General features: G+C 41.3%; 1 protein-coding gene across 9 annotated transcripts in view; it reads left to right on the top strand.

The window, feature by feature from the left end:
* Positions 1-26,166, top strand: part of LOC124796383 (transcriptional repressor CTCFL) — a 149,483-nt gene that overhangs the window by 87,527 nt on the left and 35,790 nt on the right. For 8 of the 9 annotated variants that reach the window (XM_047260550.1, XM_047260549.1, XM_047260545.1 and 5 more), the window contains 3 exons: positions 5,066-5,206; positions 6,668-6,919; positions 7,082-7,219. In XM_047260550.1, the coding sequence (XP_047116506.1) occupies positions 5,066-5,206; positions 6,668-6,919; positions 7,082-7,219 (531 nt within the window). The remainder of the gene's footprint in view (positions 1-5,065; positions 5,207-6,667; positions 6,920-7,081; positions 7,220-26,166) is intronic. The other variant, XM_047260552.1, reaches the window with a different exon arrangement.

Below are 26,166 nucleotides of genomic sequence, written 5' to 3'. Positions count from 1 at the left end.
GGGGGGGGGGGAGATGATGGGAGAAGGCAGTGCATGATCTGAATGTAGGAATGGTGTGGACAGAAAAGAGAAGGGAAAAGACAAGGTGACGCAGGGGGAACAGGTTAGCAAAGGTTTAAGGTATGAGAATTGCGAGAGTGCAGAATGTGTTGAACAGACAGTTCCCATCTGCATAGTTCAGAGAAAATTGTGCTGGAAGGGAGTATCCAAATGGCCTTTGTAGTGAAGCAGCTGTATAAGTCATTTGTTTTGTTATGTGCAGCATGCTCAGTAAGTGGGTGGTCAAGTTTGAGGTTTGCCATAGTTTAGCAATGGCCCCTCGTGCAAGTTGACAGTTGGCTACTTGTTCATATCCACACATAACAAAGTACAGTATATGCAGAATAGCTGATATATAAGGCCTGTTCAAAAATTCTGGAACATTTGTAATTTTGCACCAGTGGTGTGTTGGAGCAAATGTGGTTGGAATCCCTGCACACACATTTGTTACATGCATAACTGCTGGAAGTTTCATTATTGTATGTCTATCAAACAATGGAAAATGCAGGATGGAATGTAACAATATTAGAGAAGGAAAGTTGCTACTCACTATACAGCCGAGATTCTGAGTCGCAGGTAGGCACAACAAAAACATTCTCACAATAACAGTTTTCGGCCATTAAGGCCTTTGTCAACAATAGACACACATACACATACACACACTCATGCAAACACAACTCGCACACATGACTGCAGTCTCAGGCAACTGAAACCACACTGCAAGCAGCAGCACCAGTGCACGACGAGAATGGAAACTGGGTGGGGCTAAGGAGGAGGCTGGGATGGGGAGGGAGAGGGATGTATGGTGGGGGTGCCGGACAGTGAAGTGCTGCAGTTTAGACGGAGGGGAGGGGGGGGGGGGAGTAGTGGAAAAGGAGAGAAATAGAAAGAAATAAAAAGACGGTGTGGTGGTGAAATGACGGCTGTGTAGTGCTGGAATGGGAACAGGGAGAGGACTGGATGGGTGAGGACAGTGACTAACAAAGGTTGAGGCCAGGAGAGTTATGGCAACGTAGGACGTATTGAAGGGAAAGTTCCCACCTGTGCAGTTCAGAAAAGCTGGGTTGGTGGGAAGAATTCATATGGTACAGGCTGTGAAGCAGCGTGTACAGCAACAGTGTAGTCCACTTGTTTCTTGGCCAATGTTTGTCGGTGGCCATTCATGAGGACAGACAGCTTGTTGGTTGTCATGCCTACATAGAATGCAGCGCAGTGGTTGCAGCTTAGATTGTAAATCACATGACTGGTTTCACAGGTAGCCCTGCCTTTGATGGGATAGGTGATGTTAGTGAATGGACTGGAGTAGGTAGTGATAGGAGGATGTATGGGACAGGTCTTGCATGTAGGTCTGTTACAGGGGTATGAGCCATGAGGTAAGGGATTGGGAGCAGGGGTTGTGTGAGAATGGACGAGTATATCGTGTAGGTTTGGTGGACGGCGGAACACCACTGTATGTAAGAGGGGTGGGAAGACTAGTGGGCAAGACATTTCTTGTTTCAGGGCACGACAAGAGATAATCGAAACCCTGGCAGAGAATTTAATTCAGTTGCTCCAGTCCTTGGTGGTACTGTGTTACAAGGGGAATGCCCCTCTGTGGCTGGATGGTCGGACTTTGGAACATGGTAGGAGACTGGAAACATAAGGCATGGGAGATTTGTTTTTGTACAAGGTTAGGAGGATAATTACGGTCAGTGAAGGCTTCAGTGAGACCCTCGGTATATTCTGAGAGGGACTGCTCCTCACTACAGATGCGACGACCACGGATGGCTAGGCTGAATGGAAGGGACTTCTTGATATGGAATGAGTGGCAGCTGTCGAAGTGGAGATATTGCTGGTGGTTTGTAGGTTTGATATGGACAGAGGTACTGATTTAGCCATCTTTGAGGTGGAGGTCAACAGCTAGGAAGGTGGCTTGTTGGGTTGAGTAGGACTAGGTGAAGCAAATGGGGGAGAGGTTGTTGAGGTTCTGGATGAATTTGGATAAGGTGTTGTCACCTTCGATCCAGATAACAAAGATGCCATCAATAAATATGAACCTGGGGAGGGATTTGGGATTCTGAGTTTTTAGGAAGGATTTCTCTAGATGGCCCATAAATAGGTTGGCATAAGATGGTGTCATGTGGTGTTCATAGCTGTACCTTGGATTTGTTTGTTGGTAATGTCTTCAAAGGAGAAGTAATTGTGGGTGAGGATATAGTTGTCATGGCGACTAGGAAGGAGGTTGTGGGTTTGGAATCCATAGGGCGTTGAGGAAGGTAAGGCCATGAACAGCAGGAGTGTTCATGTACAGGGAGGTGGCATCAATAGTGATGAGCAGGGCACCGTGTGGTAAAGGGACAGGAACTGTGGAGAATCGGTGGAGAAAATGATTGGTATCTTTTATATAGGAGGGTGGTTCTGGGTTCTGTATTTATCCTTCCAACCTGGTACAAAAACAAATCTCCCATGCCTTATCTTCCCAGTCTCGCACCACCCCCCAAAGTCCCACCATCCGGCCACAGAGGAACATTCCTCACATAACTCAGTACCACCCAGGACTGGAGCAGCTGAATTACATTCTCCGCCAGGGTTTCGATTATCTGTCGTCGTGCCCTGAAATGAGAAATGTCGTGTCCACTAACTTTCCAACCCCTCTTACTGTGGTATTCTGCTGTCCACCAAACTAATGCAATATACTCATCCATCCTTACACAACCCCTTCTCCCAATCCCTAACCTCATGGCTCATACCCCTGTAACAGACCTACATGCCCTCCGTCTAAACTGCAGCACTTCACTGTCCGGCACCCCCACCATACATCCCTCTCCCTCCCCATCCCAGCCTCCTCCTTAGCCCCACCCAGTTTCCATTCCCGTCGTGCACTGGTGCTGCTGCTCACATTGTGGTTTCAGCTGCCTGATGCTGCAGTCATGTGTACGAGTTGCGTTTGCTTGAATGTGTGTATGTTTGCCTACTTTGACAAAGGCCTTAATGGCCGAAAGCTATAATTGTAGTATTTCTGCTAGTTACTGTTCAGTGCTGTATTGAGTAGAACATTGTGTCACACAGTTTGTGAATTTCGAGATGGCAGAGTTAGAGGAGCAATGCAGCTGCATTAAATTTTGTGTGAAACTCAGAAAAACCTTTACAGAGACACACCAAATGATGTAGGTAGCGTACAGTGATGCATACTACTTAAGCTGTACTTGGTGTTACAGATTGTTCACACAGTTTAAAAATGGTTGGACGGAAGTTAAAGATGATCCTTCAGGATGCCCTTGGTTGCCTACCGACGCTCATGTCAGAAATGACAACGAAATTGTACATGCCAATCAAAGACTGACTGTTTGACAGATTGCAGAAAAAGACAAGAACCTTCTCCTCGCTATCTGTGAAGAGCTTTTGGATTGCAGAAATGAGAACGAGATTTTCCTTAAGAGAATCGTAACTGATGATAAGATGTGAGTCTACAGTTATGATGTTGAGACCGAGGTTCAATCTTCACAATGGGTTGGGAAAGGTTCTCAAAGACCAAAAAAAGCTTGTCAGGTCAGGCAAATGTCAAAGCAATGCTGATAGTTTTCTTTGACTTTGAAGGATTAGTTCATCATGAATTTATGCCACAGGAACAAACTGTTAATCAGTGGTACTGTCAGGACGTGTTGTGACTCCTGCAACAAAATGTGAGAAGGAAATGGCTTGAAATGTGGTGAGACAATTCATGGCTCTTGCATCACAATAACGCACATTCAAGCCTGCTGGTGTGTGACTATTGTACAAAAAACAAAATAACTGTGCTGCCTCATTCTCGGTACTCTCTAGACCTGGCCCCTTCAGGCATTTTTATTTTCCAAAGTTGAAAACCCCAGTGAAAGGACAAAGATTTTCAACGTTAGACGAGATAAAAGAAAATTTGCAGATGGCGGTCCACACTATACAGCAAGAGGCGTACCAAGATTGCTTTTGAAAGTGGAAACAGTGTTGGGAGCAGTGTATCAATTGTGAATAAGAGTATTTCGAAGACCATGCACAATAAGTAAAATATAAGTGTAGAAAAATTTTGTGGACAAAGTTCTGGAATTTTGAACAGACCTCGTGTAACACGGCTGCTTTTTTGTGTGACACAGCCTTGTATTGGGTAGGAAATGCCTGGGATTGGACCACGGTAGGTGGTGGCGGGTGGATGTATGGGATAGGTCTTTAACCTGGGCCAACCATGAAGGAATGACCCATAAGGTGCAGGATTTGGAGTAGGATTAGACGAGGGATGGACAAGGATGTTTTGTAGCTGGGTGGGCAGCAAAACATTGTTTTGAAGAATGTGGGTTGGATTTTGGGTAGGGTATCCCTCATCTTAGTGCATGACGAAGTAGTCACAGCCCTGGTGGATGATGTATTTGTGCATCTCAAGGCCTAGGTGATCAGAGGAGTGCTGGTCGGTGGCTTGTTAGTATGTTTACTTGTGTCAGAGGAGCAGGTGGCATGGGAGACTTTTCTTATGAATGAGCTGGCTAGGATATTGTCTGTTGGTAAAGGCTCTGATAGGATTTCTTTTTCTGAAATTGGCAGCTTTTCCAGACAGTCAAAAACCCTTGTTTCCCCATGTTCTAATGGAAAAATTAATTTTATGGTTTGGGGCACACTTGTATTTTTATATCAGTCTTCTATTATTTTTGTCTCTTTCAAATCTGATTTCCTTCTTCCAATTTTTTCTCCTTTAAAAAAAAAAAAATGCATCCCTGAAAGAGATGTGCCTAAATTAAAGTGCTTCTTAGAACAATATACAGGTTTAGGTACTGATTAGTCTACCTTGAAGCTGTGAGAAAGTATGTATTTGGAAAATATGAACTAGATTGAAAAGGTAGACTGTAAATAGTAGTCATTTATAAAATTGGTTTGAAAGTTTGATATAAATTTGCTTTAGGTTGTGTTTCTTGTGTGGAAGAAGCATCAGATATTTATACATGATTGTAGTATCCTCTACCAGTCAAGATTGATATTTTGAATAATTAAGTAACACACAGTATTTTTCTGTATTTGTTTATAGATTCATAATAAATCGCATGAGGGAGAGAAGTGCTTCAAATGTGATCTTTGTCCATATGCATCCATCTCTCATCGACATTTGGAGTCCCACATGCTTATACATACAGATCAGAAGCCTTACCAGTGTGATCAGTGTGATCAAGTAAGTACGCAAGAACCTGTTGTAATTTTTAAGCGTATTTTGAAACATTTTGTGTGCTTAATTTCAACATGAATTACTATAAGTGATCGTTTGAACAGCTGATCTGCAACAATTGACAGTTTGTTGCTGAAATCCTGTTCTGTTATCAAAGATGGTTGCTTTTTATTGATCAGATGATAGAGCAAACATTGCTTGCATGCCAGTGCAAACAGAAAAGACGTGACACAACAAAAAAGTCAAAACAATCTTAAGAAAATATTTATATACTTAACACTGCTTGAGTGTATATTGACAAGGAGAAATTATGGACTGGCCCTCTTGTTTTCTTCATACATGTAAGATTAGAAAGTCAGTGCCTGTGCTTCAGTTTCATATAGGAAAGCTACATTTCATTTACAAAGCAGGTTTATAATACCCTTCTCTGTTACCAAACCGAGCAGCATGTTCTGCATGCAATAGGAGCACTGCCTATAGTTTCCCTAGTGTGATATTCAGTACTACATAGCTCAACCAATTGTCTGATTAAGAGTTATCACTGAATAGTCCTATTCAATAACTGAACTCACCTGTACTGATTATCTTTGTTCTGCCATGCATTGTGCTCACTCAGAGGTCAAGAATGTAACAAACACAACCTTAAAACTTACTGCAGAATTTGTGTTCCAGTACTGGCATCAAACATAACAGAGAATCTGCTAGGAAATTTCTGTGAAAGAAAAGCTGTCACTATTTGCATAAAAAGCATTCAAGAGGTTTACCATTTTTATTAATTTGTAGAGATAAGAAATGACATTATTTTGTGAAAACAAAATTGTTCCACATCTTTGTTTAAAAATCTTGAGATGTTTGCTCTTGCTGGTGATCAATTCATTATGGCACTGTACAAGAAAGCTAAACCTGATTAATTTCTGTATTACATTGGGATTAATGTGTTGTGACAGATTAAAATTTGTAAGTTATTTCCATGTTCCACTGATCATTTGCACAATTTTTGTTGAAATGTTGTAGAATGAGTATGAAACCGACATTTTGACCTCAGCTAGTGTTTGAAAGAGATGTTAACAGCCTAAAAAATATGAATGCATGCTTAATAGTGTTTTCTATATGGGCAAGGAGAGGCCATCAGTGGAGATGTCTATTTGTTGTTCACTGAAAGTTCTTAAAAATCATCTTAGCAATTTAAATGCCACACTTGTGTAGCTAATGAGTATGCAAAAAAAATCAAATAGGGATGGATCTTGTGTAGACACAAGATCTTTCTATTTGTATGAATATTAAATATAGGTGTGTGTAACTTTTGGAAACATAAGTTTTTGTTTTGTACTGACTTTTATTTGAAATCTTGTGTTTCAGCACACATTTTACTGCAGTACAAGGTGGCATTTTTTGAGCTCAGTAGTCATTTGTCTTATTTCATGAAACTGAATTTCAATGGTAATTATGTAGTTCATTATCTTTCAGAATGGGGAAAAAATTAATTTGTGTTTGCAGTCATTTCGGCAGAAGCAGCTTCTGAGGCGACATCAGAATCTCTATCACAACCCTAACTATGTTCCTCCACCTCCACGGGAAAAAACGCATGAATGTCCAGAATGTGGCCGACCTTTCAGGCACAAAGGGAATCTCATACGACACATGGCAGTACACGATCCTGAGTCTTCAGCGCAAGAAAAAGCTCTTGCTCTCAAACTCGGACGTCAAAAGAAAATCCAGGTTAGCATTTCTAAAACACATTTAATTTTTATTGTGCTCCAGTTATTTATTAAAATCTCATTATATTTTGAGAAACCTGCTTTTAGTAGAGTCTTTGTTACTGACTATCAGTACTTCTTTTTTAATAATGTTTTTGAAACATGGACGTTTTCTTCTTTTCAGATCATTGATGGTCAGCAGGTTGAAGTAATGGCTGGTGAGGATGAGGATGAAGATGATGAAGATAGTGAATCAGAAATGATGGCAGTTGAAGGGCAAGATGGGCAGCAATATGTTGTTCTCGAAGTAATACAGTTACAGGTATAAAATCATTTTTTTTAAATTCTTCATCCATTTTTTCATTCATGATACTATATATAAATAAGATATTCTTCAGAGCGGTAAGTAAGTTAACAAATCTCTCAGAGTATAGCTAGGAAATTTATTAGGGGCAAACATGTTCAGTGCTGCTCATCATTGTCGTGGCAGTTTTCCATCCGGAGACTTCTTTGATGCAACTCTCCCTGCTGGTCTATCCTCTGCAAGTCTTTTCATCTCTGAATAACTATTACAATCTCCATTCACTTAAACCTGTTTACTATAATCAAGTCTTGGTTTCCCTCTACAATTTTTGTCCCCTGCCCCATCCCCCCTCCCCCCTTCCCACTTCCATCCTGTACCAAATTAACTATTCCTTAATGCATCAGGATGTTCCTGTCAACCAGTCTCATCTTTTACTCAAATTGTGCCATACATTTCTTTTCTCCCAATTCGATACAATATACTTGCCCTAAGTATCCGATTTACCTCTCTTATTTTCAGATTTCTTCTTCGGCAGCACCACTTTTCAAACTCTTGTGTTGTCTTCTTCCCTCTGTTATTTATCACAACACAAATACACTGAGAAAAGACCTCATAATATATGTATTTGTTGTAGGAAAGTTATTGTTGAAGGTAAATACTTTAGAATTAAGGGGACCACTCACCAAAAAGCAGAAGTGTTGAGTTGTCAATAGGCACATACAAGAGAAGGAAAACTTGCTAGTGGACTTACTCTGTGACAATTGGGATGCGTGACATGATGGAGGACGGGGAAACTGTTAGGTGAAGGGTGCAGGAACAGTGGATTACCTGAAAGTGAGGCCAGGACAATTACAGGAGTGGAGGATGTGTTGTAAAGACAACTCCAACCTGTGCAGCTCAGAGAAGCTGGTGGTGAAGGAAAGGATCTACATGGCTCAGGTTGTGAAGCAGCCATTGAAACTGATCATGTTGTGCTCAGCTGCATGTTGTGCCACTAGTTGGTCAACTTTCTTCTCAGCAGCAGTTTGGTGGTGCCATTCCTCCTGGTAGACAGCTGGTTGGTAGTTATACAACCATAAAAGGCCATGAAGTGTGTGTAGCAAAGTTGGTATATGACATGGCTGCTTTCACAGGGGGCCTGGCGTCTAATGGGGTAAAATAAGCCTGTGACTGGACTGGAGTAGGAGATGCTGGGTAGGTGGATTGGGCAGACAAGGGCTTGGGAGTGAGAGTGATATAGGGATGGACCAGGATGTTGTGTAGGTTGGGCAGGCAACGAACACCACTTTAGGAGGGGTAGGAAATATCTTGGGTAGGATGTCCCTTGTTTCAGTGTAGGTTGAGAGATCCAGTCCAGGGTGTTACTAGGTGATGAGGGGGCACTCATTTGGAGCTGTTTCTTGCCATGTGATAGTAGAGTGTGTTTGTGTGTGTGTGTGTGTGTGTGTGTGTGTGTGAGTGTGAGTGTGTGTGAGAGAGAGAGAGAGAGAGAGAGAGAGCGAGAGAGAGAGAGAGAGAGAGAGAGAGAGAGAGAGAGGATATGGCAAGGAAAATGTGTTTGTGGACTGTTGCACATTGGGTATAAGAGGACCAGGTAAAGTGGATGGGAGAAAAGATGTTGAGATAGTGAAAGAATGTGGATAGGATCTCTTGGCCATGACTCCAAATCACAAAGATGTACGAACTTGAACCAGATTAGGGATCGGGAGTTTGGGATGCTAGGAAGATTTCCTCTAGACAGCACATAAACAGGTTGGCATAGGAGATTGCCATGCAGGTGCCAGTGGCCATGCCGCAGATTTTTTTTGTAAACCTTCCCTTTAAAGGAAAAGTAGTTGTGGCTCAGGATATAGTTGGTAAAGTGTATAAGGAAAGAGGTGGTGTATTTGGAGTCTGAAGGATGTTGGGAGATATAGTGTTTGATAGTGGCAAGGCCATGGGCATGAGGATGTTATTGTATAGGGAGGTGAAATCAACAATGGTGAATATGGATTTAGGAGGTAAAGATGTGGGGATGGCAGACAGTTGGTGAAGGAGATGATTAGTGTCTTTGGTGTGGGAGACTAGGTTTTGGGCAATTGATTGTTGGTCAACAAGAGTGGAAATTCTTTATGTGGTAGCCCAATAGCCAGCTACAATGGGGCATCCAGGATTATTGGGTTTGTAGACTTTGGGGAGCATGCAGAGGGCAGATGTGGGGAGGGGGGGGGGGGGGGGGGGGAGAGGAGGGAGATGAACTGAGGTGAGAGGTTCTTGGAAGATACTGTGGGTTTTGGTAGGGATTGGAGGATACAAATGTTGGACTTCTGGGATAGTATCACTCTGGCAGAGAGACAATTAGTTACCCAGCCACAGATTTAAAAATTAAAGGTTGCAATGTGTTGTGTACTAACAGGATTAGTATGAAAGTGCATGTTTAATAACTAATAATATTTTAAAGCTACACTTTTTGTGATCAAGTATCAATGAAAATATTCAATTTTTTAAATTATAATTTAATTGGATTGATTAAGAAAAATCTACTCACCAAGCGGATTAAAAACAATCCACTCACCAAACGGTGGCAGGAGAACACATGTATAAAAAAACATTGAATGTATAAAAAAACATTGAAATTTGCAACCTTTTGGAGCTAGTGGCCTTTTATTCTGACAGAAGGGTTGAAGGGAAAGGAAGAGGGATGAGGGAAAAGAAATGATGGGGTTTAGGATATTGGTAGAGTTACTGAAAAGTCACCCAAAGCAGGGGAGACTTGCTGAATTTGATACAAATGAAAAGCAGGGTGTTGATAACTGTACCAGACGAGATTTGCAATGTTTCCCCAACTCTCCCCATTTCTTAAACCTCACATGTTCTTCTCCTTCATCCCTCTACTTTCCCTTCAACCGTTCTGCCAGAACAATGAGCCACTGCCTCTGAAAGCTTGCGTATTTCCGTTCTCTTATATGTGTCTTCTACTACTCGGTGAGTAGATTTTTTTATCTATCTAATTTTATTATATTTTTAAAAATAGTTCTTTTTGTTCAAATGTGTTTATAGTAATAAAATTTGAAGGATGATTGTTTGATAAAGTATCATAGTTCCTTATAACCAAAGGTTTAGAAGCTTTGGGTGGTACACTTAAATCCATACTGTGAATAAGAAATGAAGCACTGCTTGTTGACACAGCATGGCTCAGCAAGTAAGTAAATAAGAAACTTCGATGTATCTAATAAAAATTGAGCTGCATGTGACACTTAATTCAAGTATAGGTATTGTGACATGCTTAATGTAATGAAAATAGACAAAGCAGAACTGCAGAAAGAATGAGACTAGAAGGCATCATGGAGATATGTAATATAATGAAAATGGTTGATAACATGCCAGAGAAAACTGCTGCCAGTTTGTTTACTTTCAGTACACCCTTGTCATCAGAGTATATTAAGGTAGGCTTCATTTGAATGAAAGTAAGCACTTTTATCCCAAATCCTCTAAGGTTTTTTTTAAATGGCATTGGTTCAACCATATTTCTTGAAATATAAATGTGATACAGTATGAAGTAGGCATTGCCAAATTGTCCATGAAACAGAGATGACCTATGCATACTTACTGATTTGAAGTGATCTCACAAATTCCTTTCTTGTGCCAATCTTTTTGTTGTGTACATAGTTCTGTGTAATCAGCACGTACACAACTTTCCCACTAGAGCGCGCCCCACTAAGCAAAACAGCGCAGGTGCAGCGCTTGTCCGTCTGCACAATACGAGATGGCGCTGCCTCAGAGACGGACCAAATTCTGCTTCCGCAGATCCGCGTATCAATATGTAACGCAGCCAATGAGATTGCTGCTAACGTAGAACCTTTACTCCTCGCGCAGTGATACCTGAACGCGCAAGGTATTATAACAAGTGTACAGACCTCCAATTAGTCAGTCTGCACCAGTCTGCATTAGTCTGTACCAGTCTATACTCAAGTTTCAGTCTGCAGCTAAGAAGATTATCATATTCCTGTACATAGCCATTAAGATAAATGTATAGACACTTTGTCAAGTATCAGAGATATGTGAGAATAAGATTAACGTACCAAGACCAAAGGAACTTAAGATTGTCAATTTTGGTCATCGTCAATCTGCTACCCTAAGTGTGCAAGTGGCATTTCTATTGTCTGACCTAAGAGCAGAAGATAAACGCGCCACAATAAGACCACGAGACATATTGCTGACACTCGCCTACTTCGTCAGAGCGACAAGTCAAATAATCTGATGGTGTGTGTACCGAAGGTCTTACAGTATGCACACCACACTTTTCATCTCAGAGTAACAATTGCATCCTATGTCCTCAATTATTTGCTGGATGTATTGCATTCTCTGTCTTCCTATGTGGTTTTTATCCTCTATAGTTCCCTATAGTACCATGGAAGTTATCCTCTAATGGCTTAACAGATGTCTTATCATTCTGTCCCTTCTTCTTGTCACTGTTTTCCATATATTCCTGTCCCCACCAATTCTGCGGAGAACCTCCTCATTTCTTACCTTATCAGTCCACCTAATTTTCAACATTCTTTGTAGCATCAAATTGCAAAGGCTTTGATTCTCTTGTGCTCTGGTTTTTCCACAGTCCATATCTCAGTATCATACAATGCTTTGCTTTAAACATACATTCTCAGAAATTTCTTCCTGAAGTTAATACTTGTGTTTGATACTAGCAGGCTTCTATTGGCCAGAAATGCCTTTTTCACCAGTGCTAGTCCACTTTTTATGTCCTCCTTGCTCCATCCGTTCATAGTTTATTTTTGCTGCCTAAGTAGAGAATTCCTTAACTTTGTCTACTTCATGATCGCCAATTCTGATGTTAAGTTCCTCACTGTTCTCATTTCTGCTACTTCTCATTATTTTTGTCTTTCTGCGATTTACTCTCATTCCATATTCTGTACTTAATAGACTGTTCACTCCATTCAACCCATCCTGCAATCTTTCTTCACTTCCACTGAAGATAGCAATGTCATCAGCGAGTCTTATCATTGATATCCTTTCACCCTGAATTTTAATCCCATTCTTGAATCTTTCTTTTATTTCTCTCATTGCTTTTTCAATGTATAGATTGAACACCAAAAAGCAGAAGTGTTGAGTTGTCAATAGGCACATACATTATGCTGTAGCTTCCTTGCACTTTCTATTTATTTCATTCCAAAGTGACTTGTATTTCTGTATTCCTGAATTTCTCTGAACATTTTTGTACTTCCTTCCTTCTTTGATCAGCTGAAGTATTTCATCTGCTATGCTCTTTTTTTCCCCAGTTGTCTTCCTTGTACCTATGTTTTCCTTTCCAACTTCTGTCTTCTTTGATTCCCTCTTCAGAGATGTCCGTTCCTCTTAAATTGTACTGCCTACTGAGCTATTCATTATCAGAGTGTCAGTAGCCTCAGAGAACTTCAAATTTGTCTCTTCATTTCGTAGCGTTTCCGTATCAACAACTTTGTACACTAATTCTTTGTGACTAGTCTCTTAAACTTCACCCTACTCTTCATCTTTACTAGGTTGTGATCTGAGTCTATATGTACTTCTGGGTGTGCATTACAATCCAATAAGTGATTCCGGAATCTTTGCCTGACCATGATGTAATCTAACTGAAGTCTTCTCATACCTCACGTTCCCGAGTGTACCATCCCTTCTTGTGATTCTTGAACAGAGTATATGCTATTACTATTTGATATTTATTGCAGAACTTGATTACTCTTTGTCCTCTCTCTTTTCTACTACCAAGCCCATATTCCCCCATAACTCTTTCTTCTACTCCTTTCCTTACAACTGCATTCCAGACCCAATGAGTATTAGATTTTGTCTCCCTTTATGTAATGAATTACTTGTTCAGTATCCTTATATCCTTTCTCTATCTCTTCATCTTTGGCTTGCTACATCGGCATGTACACCAGAACTATCATTGTTGGTGTTGGTTTGCTGTCAGTTTTGAGAACAACGTTGTCACTGAACTGTTCACAGTAACTCATTTTCTACTCATCTGACCAGAGATCTTCGTCTTCCTTCCATTTCACTTCACTGATCCCCATGATATTTAGATTGAGCCATAGTATTTCCCTTTTCAGATTTTCTAGCTTCCTTGCCATGTTCAAACTTCTGACATTCCATGGCCCGACTTGTAGAATGTTATCCTTTAGTTGGTTATTCATTCTTTTTCTCATGGTGACCTCCCTCTTGGCAGTCCCCTCCCAGAGATCTGAATGGGGGGACTATTTCAGTATTTTTTGACAATGGAGAGATCATCATGAAATTTTTTCAGTTATGGGCCACGTGTCCTACGCATTTTCTCTTTAATGCAATGGTTTCCTTTGCTGTCTGCATCCTCATGCCATTGATCATTGCTGATTCTTCCACCTTTAGGGCAGTTTCCCACCCCATGGGCTAGAGAGTGCTCTGAATCTCTATACACCCCTCCGTCCTCTTTGACAAGACCATTGGTGAATGAGGGTGACTTCTTATACCGGAAGTCTTTGGTCGTCATAGCTGATGATTTTTATTCAAAATTTAACAGGTAGCAGGGTTCGAACATGGGACTGAGGATACTTTGATTACTAATCAAAGACGCTACTCCTAGATCACAGGATGTGAGTTCAAGCCCTGTGACTCCAGTTTTTTAAGGGGCTACAAGATTTATATTAAGGATGTAAGTGATGAAGGGAGATGGGTGAAATTCTTGTGTCCATTAAATACTTATCACTCCTCACCCAGCACCCTTAGCATTTAGCTGCAAGTTCATACTGTATGACAGCGTGTTCCACTTGTAATAACTTCGTGCTTTATCTACTTACCACTTCAAATGCCCATTTACTACCAAGTTTTCCCAGACCTCATTCAACAACTTACTGATAATGATTTATCCTAAGAGACTTTAATCTACACAGTATCTTTTGGTGTTCCTTTACACAATGTATTTTTGTGTTCCTTCACCACTTGCCTGCAAGATTGAGTGTTATAGGATCTGCTTCTAAGGTGTGTGTCTTCTGAATGCAAGTAGAATCACACATTTCAGCATCACATCAAGGTAATTCTCTACTGTAGATCTCATATCATCCTCATTTGATCTAGAAAATAACTTAATTCTTGTGACTTTCCCATATCATCATCTACATGAGAGAGAGCATTAATCAAATGTCTACCACAAAAAGAGATTCTAAATAAGGCTAACTAAGCACTGCAAGCTATTTGGCTGTGATAGAGCACCATGGCAGCATAGAGGTTTCAGTGGACCATGCCATAGGTGTCATTCACAAAGCTACTGGTGCACCCATTTCAGAATTTTGCAGAAGTGATGAAACAAGCTATCCAGATTTAAAAGAATGCAAGCCTCCAATATAGTTGATGTTTTACAGAAACTCAAAATTTAGCACATTTTTCAGTGTGAGTCACTTTTAGTAGTTTGCACAAACAACTCTGCCTTCAAATTAGCAGAAAGTCCAAAGGGATTTTGGTTGTGTGTAAAGTACACCAGTGGCAGTACCCAACTGATATCTTCACTGCATGATAGCGGTGGTAATGTTCCTGATTATAGTGCCACTAAAGTGGAGTTACTAACCAAGGTTTTCCAAAATTCCTTCACCAAAGAAGACGCGGTACATATTCTCGAATTTGAATCAAGAACTGCCAACATGAGAACTTAGAAGTAGATACCCTTTGCAAAGCCAAGCATCTTAAGCCACTTAATAAAGGTAAGTCTCCCAGTCCATATTGAACGTCAGTTAGGTCCTTTTTGTTTTGGAGTATGCTGATTTGTAGCTCCACATTTGGCAATCATATATAACTGCTTGGTTGGACTGAAAAGTTGCAGATGTTACACCAGTACACAAGAAATGAACCAACCCACTGAATTATAGACCTTTATCACTGATATGGATTTGGTGTGGGATTTTGAAACATATACAGTATTTGAAAATTATGGATTACCTCAAAGAAAACTGTCTGTTGACACATTGCCAGCACAGATCCAGAAAAACTGTTCATTTGGAACACAACTTGCTCTTTAGTCACATGTGAAACAAATACTAACAAAGAGATAGAGGGGCTGGCCAGTACTTACCTCAGCTCAGTACAGCCGATAGATACACATAAAACAGAACCGAAAATTTACGTTCCTAGCTTTAGGAACAAATGTTCCTTCATCGAGGAGGGGAGAGGGGAAAGAAAGGGAAGAAGGGAAAGGAGATTCAGTTACTCACAACCCAGGTTATGAAGCAACAGGGAAAGGAAAATAGGGAGGGTAGCAAGGATGGAGGCATGGTTGTCAGAGGGAAGCCAAAGATATTCTACTGTAAGTACTGTGCCAGCTTCAAACCAAAGAGGATGCATACAGAAGTAAAGAGGTATATAGTATAAAGATAAACACAACTATGTAGGATGAAAAGATGCGTGAATGGCTAAAGAGGAAAGGGAAAGAAGAGAAGACTGAAGAGTAAATGGGATTGAGATTGTTTAACGTAGGTTCAGTCCAGGGGGATGGCGGGATGAAAGGATGTGTTGGAGTGCAAGTTCCCATCTCCGCAGTTCAGAAGGACTGGTGTTGGGTGGGAGAAGCCAAATGGCAGATACGGTGTAGCAGGTTCCTAGGTCCCTAGAATTACGCTGGAGGGCATGCTCCGCTACTGGGTATTGGGCATCTCCTAGGCGGACAGTTCATCTGTGTCCGTTCATGCGCTCAGCCAGTTTAGTTGTTGTCATGCCGATGTAAAAGGCTGTGCAGTGCAGGCATGTCAGTTGATAAATGACATGTGTAGTTTCACACGTGGCCCTGCCTTGAATTGTGTATGTTTTACCAGTAGCGGGGCTGGAGTAGGTGGTTGTGGGGGGATGCATGGGGCAGGTTTTGCAGCGGGGGCGGTTACAGGGGTAGGAACCGCTGGGTAGAGAAGGTAGTCTGGGAATATTGTAGGGTTTAACAAGGATGTTACGGAGGTTAGGGGGGTGACGAAAGGCAACTCTGGGTGGTGTGGGGAGAATTTTGTCAAGGGATGATCTCATTTCAGGGGTTGACTTGAGAAAGTCATATCCCTGACAGAGTAATTTATTGATGTTTTCAAGGCCAGGATAATATTGGGTGACAAGGGGGATGCTTCTGTGTGGTCTGGGGGTAGGAACATTGTTGTTGGACGGGGAGGAATGTATTGCTCGGGAAATCTGTTTGTGGACAAGGTCTGCAGGATATTTGCGGGAGAGGAAAGCATTGTTCAGGTTATTGGTGTAATTGGTGAGGGATTCATCACTGGAGCAGATAAGTCCTCCACCTCTCAAACCCTTGCTTGGAGAACACACTCAGGAACATCATCCTAGAAGCCAGCTGCAAACTTGTGTTCCATGCCACACACCACCTGAAAAAACTATCCACAGTGCTAGTGCAACACCTAAGAAGTGGGGTCCCTCTCCCTATCCCTCACAAACACCAACCACAACAGAACCTTCAACAAACCCCCCTCATAGCCAACAAACCTAGCCTAGCCACCCTACTCAATCTCCCCATCCCAGCACATACCCCACACAGACCAAATCTCAACTATAACCACAGTCAAATGCCACATATCACCAGTCCCAATTCAGTCCTAAACCTCTCATCCAGATCCCTCTCTCCTCCAGAGACATCTGTTCTATCAAAAGGCTTGACCTTTAGCCCCACGCCTAAATTCAACCACACTGCCCTGGTTAAAGATCTCCTCTCATTCACCCGGAACCTAAACTGGAAATATCACTTCACTACCCATACACAGCCCCCAAATACTAGACCCAGTGTTGAACCCTGTCTAGAACAGTTCCGACTGCCTTCTCAAAGGGATCCTCCTCCCCTCCCCCAAAACCATCCCTTGCAGACATTTCAGGAATTCCTCACATCCAGTGTTGCCTCCCAGTCCTTCTTGAAGAACATCCCGACAACCCCCAACATCACCCCGGCTGAATCCTGTGCCATTAAGGAGCTGAAAATAGACCGCTCTATTGTCATCCTCCCGGTGGATAAAGGCTCCACAACTGTCGTACTTGACCGTGTGGAGTATGTGGCAGAAGGACTGCGTCAACTCTCCGACACCTCAACCTACAAAGCTGTTACCCAGGATCCCATTCCCTCCATCCAGACTGAGCTGCAAAAAATCCTAAAAATCCAAGGTCCCTCACAAGGCCTCACAATGGCTTCCATAGACTTACTCACTCCACCTGAGCCACGTACCCCTACCTTCTACCTATTACCCAAAATCCACAAAGAGAACCATCCTGGCCGTCCCATTGTAGCAGGCTTCAAAGCCCCAACCAAACGTATCTCAGCTCTGGTAGACCAGCACCTCCAACCTATCACCCGCAGACTCCCATCCTACATCAAAGACACAAACCACTTCCCAGAACGCCTCAAATCCATTCCCACTCCTCTCCCACCTGAAACCTTTCTTGTCACCATAGATGCTACATCCCTTTACACAAACATCCCACATACCCATGGTCTCTCTGCCCTTGAGCACTACCCCTCCCAACGCCCACCCGAAGATCTTCCAAAAACCTCGTTCCTTATCACACTTACCAACTTCATCCTCACCCGTAATTACTTCACTTTTGAAGGCCAGACCTACAAACAAATCAGGGGAATGGCCATGGGAACCAGGATGGCTCCGTCCTATGCCAACCTCTTCATGGGCCACATGGAGGAGGCTTTCCTGAAGACCCAACAGCTGCTTCCCCTGGCCTGGTATAGGTTTATAGATGACATCTTTATACAGCCTAGGTATTCCTGGCAAACGTATCTGCTCCAGTGACGAGTCCCTCAACAATTACACCAATAACCTGACCAATGCTTTCCTCTCCCGCAACTATCCTGCAGACCTTGTCCACAAACAGATTTCCCGAGCAATACATTCCTCCCCGTCCAACAACAATGTTCCTACCCCCAGACCACACAGAAGCATCCCCCTAGTCACCCAATATTATCCTGGCCTCGAAAACATCAACAAATTACTCCGCCAGGGATATGACTTTTTCAAGTCAACACCTGAAATGAGATCATCCCTTGACAAAATTCTCCCCACACCACCCAGAGTTGCCTTTCGTCGCCCCCCTAACCTCCATAACTTCCTTGTTAAACCCTACAATATTCCCAGACTACCTTCTCTACCCAGCGGTTCCTACCCCTGTAACCGCCCCGCCCCCGCTGCAAAACCTGCCCCATGCATCCCCCCACAACCACCTACTCCAGCCCCGCTACTGGTAAAACATACACAATTCAAGGCAGGGCCACGTGTGAAACTACACATGTCATTTATCAACTGACATGCCTGCACTGCACAGCCTTTTACATCGGCATGACAACAACTAAACTGGCTGAGCGCATGAACGGACACAGATGAACTGTCCGCCTAGGAGATGCCCAATACCCAGTAGCGGAGCATGCCCTCCAGCGTAATTCTAGGGACCTAGGAACCTGCTACACCGTATGTGCCATTTGGCTTCTCCCACCCAACACCAGTCCCTCTGAACTGCGGAGATGGGAACTTGCACTCCAACACATCCTTTCATCCCGCCATCCCCCTGGACTGAACCTACGTTAAACAACCTCAATCCCATTTACTCTTCAGTCTTCTCTTCTTTCCCTTTCCTCTTTAGCCATTCACGCATCTTTTCATCCTACATAGTTGTGTTTATCTTTATACTATATACCTCTTTACTTCTGTATGCATCCTCTTTGGTTTGAAGCTGGCACAGTACTTACAGTAGAATATCTTTGGCTTCCCTCTGACAACCATGCCTCCATCCTTGCTACCCTCCCTATTTTCCTTTCCCTGTTGCTTCATAACCTGGGTTGTGAGTAACTGAATCTCCTTTCCCTTCTTCCCTTTCTTTCCCCTCTCTCCTCCCCGATGAAGGAATATTTGTTCCGAATGCTAGGAACGTAAATTTTTGGTTCTGTTTTATGTGTATCTATCGACTGTACTGAGCTGAGGTAAGTACTGGCCAGCCCCTCTATCTCTTTGTTTGTATTTGTTTCTTTATTCACATGAACTAATGAGCACTATCAACAGTGGATCTCAAGTTGGTTCCATATTTTTAGTTTTCCAGAAGGCTTTTGACACCATTCCTCACAAGTGATTTCTAACCAAATTGCATGCCTGTGGAGTGTCATATCAGTTGTGTGACAGATTGTATTGTTTGATGGAGAGTCATCGAGTAAAACAGAAGTATATCCGACATTCCCCAAGGGAACATTACAGACCCTCTTGTGTTCCTAACCTATTCAGACAATTTAGGAGACAAACTGAGCAGCCATCTTACAAGGGAATGGCCTAATCAGTCAATGTTGAAACCTACTGTGAAACTTATGATCCAGGAAGAATACACCAAAAAAACTACACTGTCAGAATTTTGGCTGCAAAGGCACGCTGCACTTCCTGCGTAACATGTGAATTGACGAATAAGCAGATACAGCCATAGCAAGATAATGTAGCATTGCATAGCACAGAGTCCAAAGTGCACGCACATGAATTTTAAGTGCTTAAATCATACCAGAAATGTCTCAAATTATGATTTTTTGGAATAACATGCAATTCGCATTGACAGCTAAATTGTTACAGATGTAATTGTTACATAAGTGACTAACAGAGGAAAGAAAATCCAGGCAGTGTATGATTTTACAACAAACAACTTCCATCAATCGAGACTTCAATTTGTTGACATTAAATATATTGTAATAATTCCTGTAGCACAGCTGTTATGATAATTTTTGGATAATGTATATTTTACTAACAATGAAAGAGTTTCTTGTTTATTCCTTGCAGTCATCAAAAAAATGCAGAGTTTTTAGTGGATGAAAAAAAAAAAAAACAAACGTTTCCCTACACCAGGCACACCTGATAAAATAAAAATTAATGCATTTAGGCACTTCATAGTCATTACTAGTTATTTAGATAGAACTGGAAGGGAATAAGAAATGGTCATGGGGATTGTTGAGCATATTGTGCTGCGTACCAGGCACACGTCAACCAATTCACAAAATGCGGGCATGCACACTGACAATGCATAAATGACTGAAGTTCAACAACACTGTTCCACTGATAAACCTGAAATGACAAAGAGCTATTGGAAATTATATTGTCTGACTTTTTTCCGAAAAATGCTTTACACGGCTGAAATTTTCTTCTTCTTCTTCTTCTTCTTCTTCTTTGTTTTTTTTTTTTTTCAGAGGCTTAATCACACTATTAATTTCATGTGGAGCCCAAATTATATTGAGAGTCTTTTGTTGTTCTTTGAAGACAAAGGTTTTGTTGTGTCTAAGTCCAGAGTAAACAAAAAAAAAAGCAATGAATTATTTTCTACAGGTGGTAAGCAGACGCTTCAGATATAACATTGAAAATTTGTTCTCATCCATTTTTTCAGATTTTGTTACATTAATTACAAGATTTTTGCAAGTAAATAGCCTTTTTTTTTAAGTTTTTGCCTCTAATATGCCTTGCTCTTCATAAAGACAGATATAATATGGTTACGGAAATAGTAGTCCTCTGATTCTTATCAGTGGCATTGTCGTGAACAAATTTGACATAGCATTCATCGACTGCACAAGTGATTTTTTTTGCCCAAAATGATAAAGTGTGGTTTGCACACAGTCTTTGCAAGGAACCTGATTGATTGGTTTTATAAACAGTATTTTAGGGAATAACAAGAAGCATTATCTTCATCTGAGCTACAGATTTCTCTGTAGTATTACCTGTTAATCGTATCTCTAAATGTTTACTTTCAGCACACTTCATAATTTTGCAACATCCTTTTCTGTATAATTTTGCTGAATCTGCTTAACCTGGTCGAAGAAGCATGGAAATCAATAACATTCATCTCACTTGCAAGGCAGAGGCCCTAGTCTCATACACCTCCCTTGACTCTCGCAACCATTTCTAAATCTTTTGAATAGTTTTTCTTTCCACATATTTGTGAGGTTCATATTGGCACATATTTCCTACTTCATGTAAGTCTTCCTTCCATTTTAGAATTCATCTTCGTACTTTATGAACATAACCAGCTTTCCACACTGCTTAAGTTAAACCGTTTTCTTCCTCCTTAATTTAACCAAAAAATATACAGCCTATTTTTTGTCACTGAAAGCTTTTAATGTACGTGTTTTCTTATGGCTTGGAAGGTACTTCATTTTAATTAGCACAACAATCATCATTCAAACCACAGTTAATAGAATTGCCCTATTTATTTCCTGTTTATTCTAATGTTTCTACAATTTCTAACAAAATGTCAACATCATTCAAATGAATTTCCAAGAAATTAACTAAGATCTGACACACAAGTAATAGTTCAGGAGAAATAAGTAATTTCAATTCCATACCGCATTCTTCATATTTTATCTTTGGAAGGTTTAAAACATTAATTGGATTCCACACTACTGTGAAACTCTGTTACCTGCCCAAAGCTACCAAATTTTACGGGCTGCACTTTCTTCTTCTTCCTCTTCATCATCATCATTGTTGTCATCTTCAGATATAAGATGGTCTTCACTGCCATTGAGAGCATTACTGAACCCACACGTCTTGAAAGATTTAACAGTAATGTCTTCTCTCAATTTAGACCAGATTTTTTATTCACTGACACATTTGTTTTACTGTAGGTCGTTTTAAAGCACCCTTTCACCTGAATTCATGTTGGGTTTCATCCAGCATCCATTTGTTCAATTCCTCTCTCATATACACATTAAATGGTTTATTTATCGAGACATCAAGAGGTTGCAATTGTGAAGTAAGTCTCCCTGGAATAACAGCAAGTTCTGTCTTTCTCTACCTCAATTTCTCTTTCCCAGAATTTTTCAGATGATTACTAAACTGATCTAGCATACAAAGTAAAGCACCTTTCTTTCTCTCCCACACTCTACTAATCCATAATTTCTTACCAGCCTCTTCCATCCAACCCCTGTCTTGTATATGAACAACAACACCTGGCAGTAATCCAGAAGGTTTTGGCATTGTTTTCTGCTTGAAAATGGTCATTGGATTAAGTTTAGCACCATCAGCTCAACTTGAAATGACAACAGTATAGTGCATTTTTTTCATGTCCATTTGTTTTTATAGTTATATATCTAAAAACAAAGATGATGTGACTCACCAAATGAAAGTGCTGGCAGGTCGACAGACACACAAATGAACACAAATATACACACAAAATTCAAGCTTTCGCAACAAACTGTTGCCTCATCAGGAAAGAGGGAAGGAGAGGGAAAGACGAAAGGATGTGGGTTTTAAGGGAGAGGGTAAGGAGTCATTCCAATCCCGGGAGCGGAAAGACTTACCTTAGGGGGAAAAAAGGACGGGTATACACTCGCACTCACACACATATCCATCCACACATATACAGACACAAGCAGACCTATTTAAAGACAAAGAGTTTGGCCAGAGATGTCAGTCGAGGCAGAAGTGCAGAGGCAAAGATGTTGTTGAATGACAGGTGAGGTATGAGTGGCGGCAACTTGAAATTAGTGGAGATTGAGGCCTGGTGGATAACGGGAAGAGAGGATGTATTGAAGAGCAAGTTCCCATCTCCGGAGTTCGGATAGGTTGGTGTTAGTGGGAAGTATCCAGATAACCCGGACGGTGTAACACTGTACCAACAAACACTGTCTGCCTGTGTCCATTCATGCGAATAGACAGTTTGTTGCTGGTCATTCCCACATAGAATGCATCACAGTGTAGGCAGGTCAGTTGGTAGATCACGTGGGTGCTTTCACACGTGGCTCTGCCTTTGATCGTGTACACCTTCCGGGTTACAGGACTGGAGTAGGTGGTGGTGGGAGGGTGCATGGGACAGGTTTTACACTGGGGGCGGTTACAAGGGTAGGAGCCAGAGGGTAGGGAAAGTGGTTTGGGGATTTCATAGGGATGAACCAAGAGGTTACGAAGGTTATGTGGACGGCGGAAAGACACTCTTGGTGGAGTGGGGAGGATTTCATGAAGGATGGATCTCATTTCAGGGCAGGATTTGAGGAAGTCGTATCCCTGCTGGAAAGCCACATTCAGAATCTGTTTTTCCAGTCCCGGAAAGTATCCTGTCACAAGTAGGGCACTTTTGTGGTTCTTCTGTGGGAGGTTCTGGGTTTGAGAGGATGAGGAAGTGGATCTGGTTATTTGCTTCTGTACCAGGTCGGGAGGGTAGTTGCGGGATGCGAAAGCTGTTGTCAGGTTGTTGGTGTAATGCTTCATGGATTCCGGACTGGAGCAGATTCGTTTGCCACGAAGACCTAGGCTGTAGGGAAGGGACCGTTTGATGTGGAATGGGTGGCAGCTGTCGTAATGGAGGTACTGTTGCTTGTTGGTGGGTTTGATGTGGACGGACGTGTGAAGCTGGCCTCACCTGTCATTCAACAACATCTTTGCCTCTGCACTTCTGCCTCGACTGACATCTCTGCCCAAACTCTTTGTCTTTAAATATGTCTGCTTGTGTCTTTATATGTGTGGATGGATATGTGTGTGCGTGCGAGTGTATACCCGTCCTTTTTTCCCCCTAAGGTAAGTCTTTCCACTCCCGGGATTGGAATGACTCCTTACCCTCTCCCTTAAAACCCACATCCTTTCGTCTTTCCCTCTCCTTCCCTCTTTCCTGATGAGGCAACAGTTTGTTGCGAAAGCTTGAATTTTGTGTGTATGTTGGTGTTCGTTTGTGTGTCTGTCGACCTGCCAGCACTTTCATTTGGTAAGTCACATCATCTTTGTTTTTAGACATATTTTTCCTACGTGGAATGTTTCCCTCTATTATAACCATGTTTTTATAGTTACAGTTTTAGCACCTTTGTGGCAACAGTTCTGTTATTCGGCACATCAAATATCAGAGGAATTAAATCCTTATTTGCTATTTGGGTTAGTCCCATACTGGTTTTCTTTCGATTTGAATAATAGAGCGATGGAAAGATAATATTTTCTTTTCATACTCTTGTGGCATTCTCTGAGGTGTTTTGGTTTCGGTTCACATGCTAAGTCCGTGGTGCTTCATAAAGCTCGAGCACCAACCAACTCCAACCTTAAAGCCTGAAGTTCCACTTTAGCACTAGCTAACAAGCGTATATTTGATTAATTTTTATATAATTCCAATGCTATTTTTCTGTGTCCTTGAATCCATTTCAATACATCATCTTCTAGTTTTGGGCATTTTGCATTCAGTCCTCTGTTTGCACATTTAGTCTTCAATTTTTTCAGTTCTTCTGTACTAGCCCGCTAATCGCAAATGGCTTTTTCTCTTGGTGGAGGGCCGAAATTCTGCTCAGCTGTTGTTTCCATATTCTTCTGCATGTGCTATTACTTTCAGTTCTTTGCCCATGTCAGATGGAAACATTTTATTTTCTCCGTTATGAAACCAGCTTGTAACAAAAATATTGTACTGTTTCTGATAACAAAAATCACTTTCAATTCAAGTTCACTGGTACTGTAAACTGCAATCATGCATCATAAGCTAGACAGTGTTCTGGGTTTGTGATGGTGGTGAGGGAGAGAGAGTGTGTGTGTTAGCAAGCTTGTGAATCCCCACAACTGATGTTTGTTGCATTGGTGCACTGCTGCTGCCAGTTGAATCCAATGTTGCCAGATAGAGAGAGGTTCTCGTGGCATCAGATATATGACCATTTTTAAGACTGGCAGGAATTTTAAATCAAACACTGGACATGTCTATATTAACTTAGAGTATAAGATGCACCCGAATTTGGAAGCCAATTTTTCAAAGAAAAAAGTGCATCTTATAGTTCGTAAAATTTGGAATTCATAAGCATATATGAAAAAATTATGAAGGAAATCAATTCAGTTTTATCTCCATAGTTAATAATTGGTGACTGCTTATTATTATGGATATTAAATGAGTTGCAAATTCGAGTGAATAGTAACTGGAACAAATGTGTCAGGGAAACTATCAATGGAAATTTAAATTCACTTTACAAATTAAGATTTCATTGTGTTGTGTTATGTGTTGAGTGATGTGCCACCAACCAAGGATATGCGCCCGCCGTTTTGCACATACGCTACCTGCTATAGCTACAGCAGGAGAGTACATTTCTCCAGCCTCCTAGTTAGCTATGAATTTGGCTATTTGCAACATCTTACAGAAAGTACTTGCAGTGTGTCTTAGCAGCCAAAATTTTGACATTGTGGTTCTATCAGTGTACTCTTCCTATATGTAATGAGATCCCTTGTTAGATTGTTTACAGTGACACTGTCATTTACTATGTAGTGTAAAGTCATCAGAAGATCAAAACCAACTTCAAAATGATTTACACAAAATACCTGCATGTTGCAAAAAGTGGCAGTTGCCCTTAAACAATAAAAAATGTGAATTTCTCCACATGGGTACTAAAAGGAAATCGCTAAATTTTGTTTACATAATAAGTCACAAAAATTTAAAGATTGGTGAGTCAGCTAAATGTCTATGGCTTACAATTACAAACAACTTAAATTGAAACCATCACATAGAAAATTTTGTGGGGAAGGCAAACCAAATAATGCATTTTATTGACAGAACACTTAAAAGATGCAACAAATGTACAAAAAAGACTGCATGCACTATAGTTGTCCATTTTTTCTGTGGTATTGCTGTCCAACATGGAATCCTTACCCAATTGGATTGGTGAAGTACATTGAAGTAGTTCAAAGAACAGAGGCTCTTTTTGTAGTTTCACGAAATAGGGGGAGAATGTCATGGGTGTGGTATGCAAATTGGGATGGCAATCATGGGAACAAAGGCATTTTTTCATTCATGCAAAAAATCAGAGCTTGCACAGAAAAATTTAGATGTGTTTTCCGCTCTGCTATTTGTGAATGTAATGTTCAAGAAATAGTCAGAAAGTGGTTCAATGAACTCTGATAAACACGTAAATATGAAATGCAGAGTAACCATATAGAGGTAGGAACTCCCTGTCATTGTAGGAGACGGTCTGTTCCATGGGAAAACAAGGATTGTCATCCTGTGTTGAGAAATATGTGGTGTGT

Source organism: Schistocerca piceifrons, chromosome 4 (assembly GCF_021461385.2).
Source record: "Schistocerca piceifrons isolate TAMUIC-IGC-003096 chromosome 4, iqSchPice1.1, whole genome shotgun sequence".
Taxonomy (NCBI): Eukaryota; Metazoa; Arthropoda; class Insecta; order Orthoptera; family Acrididae; genus Schistocerca; species Schistocerca piceifrons.
The sequence above is the reverse complement of the archived record's forward strand: the minus strand, read 5'-3'. Positions and strand labels throughout refer to the sequence as shown.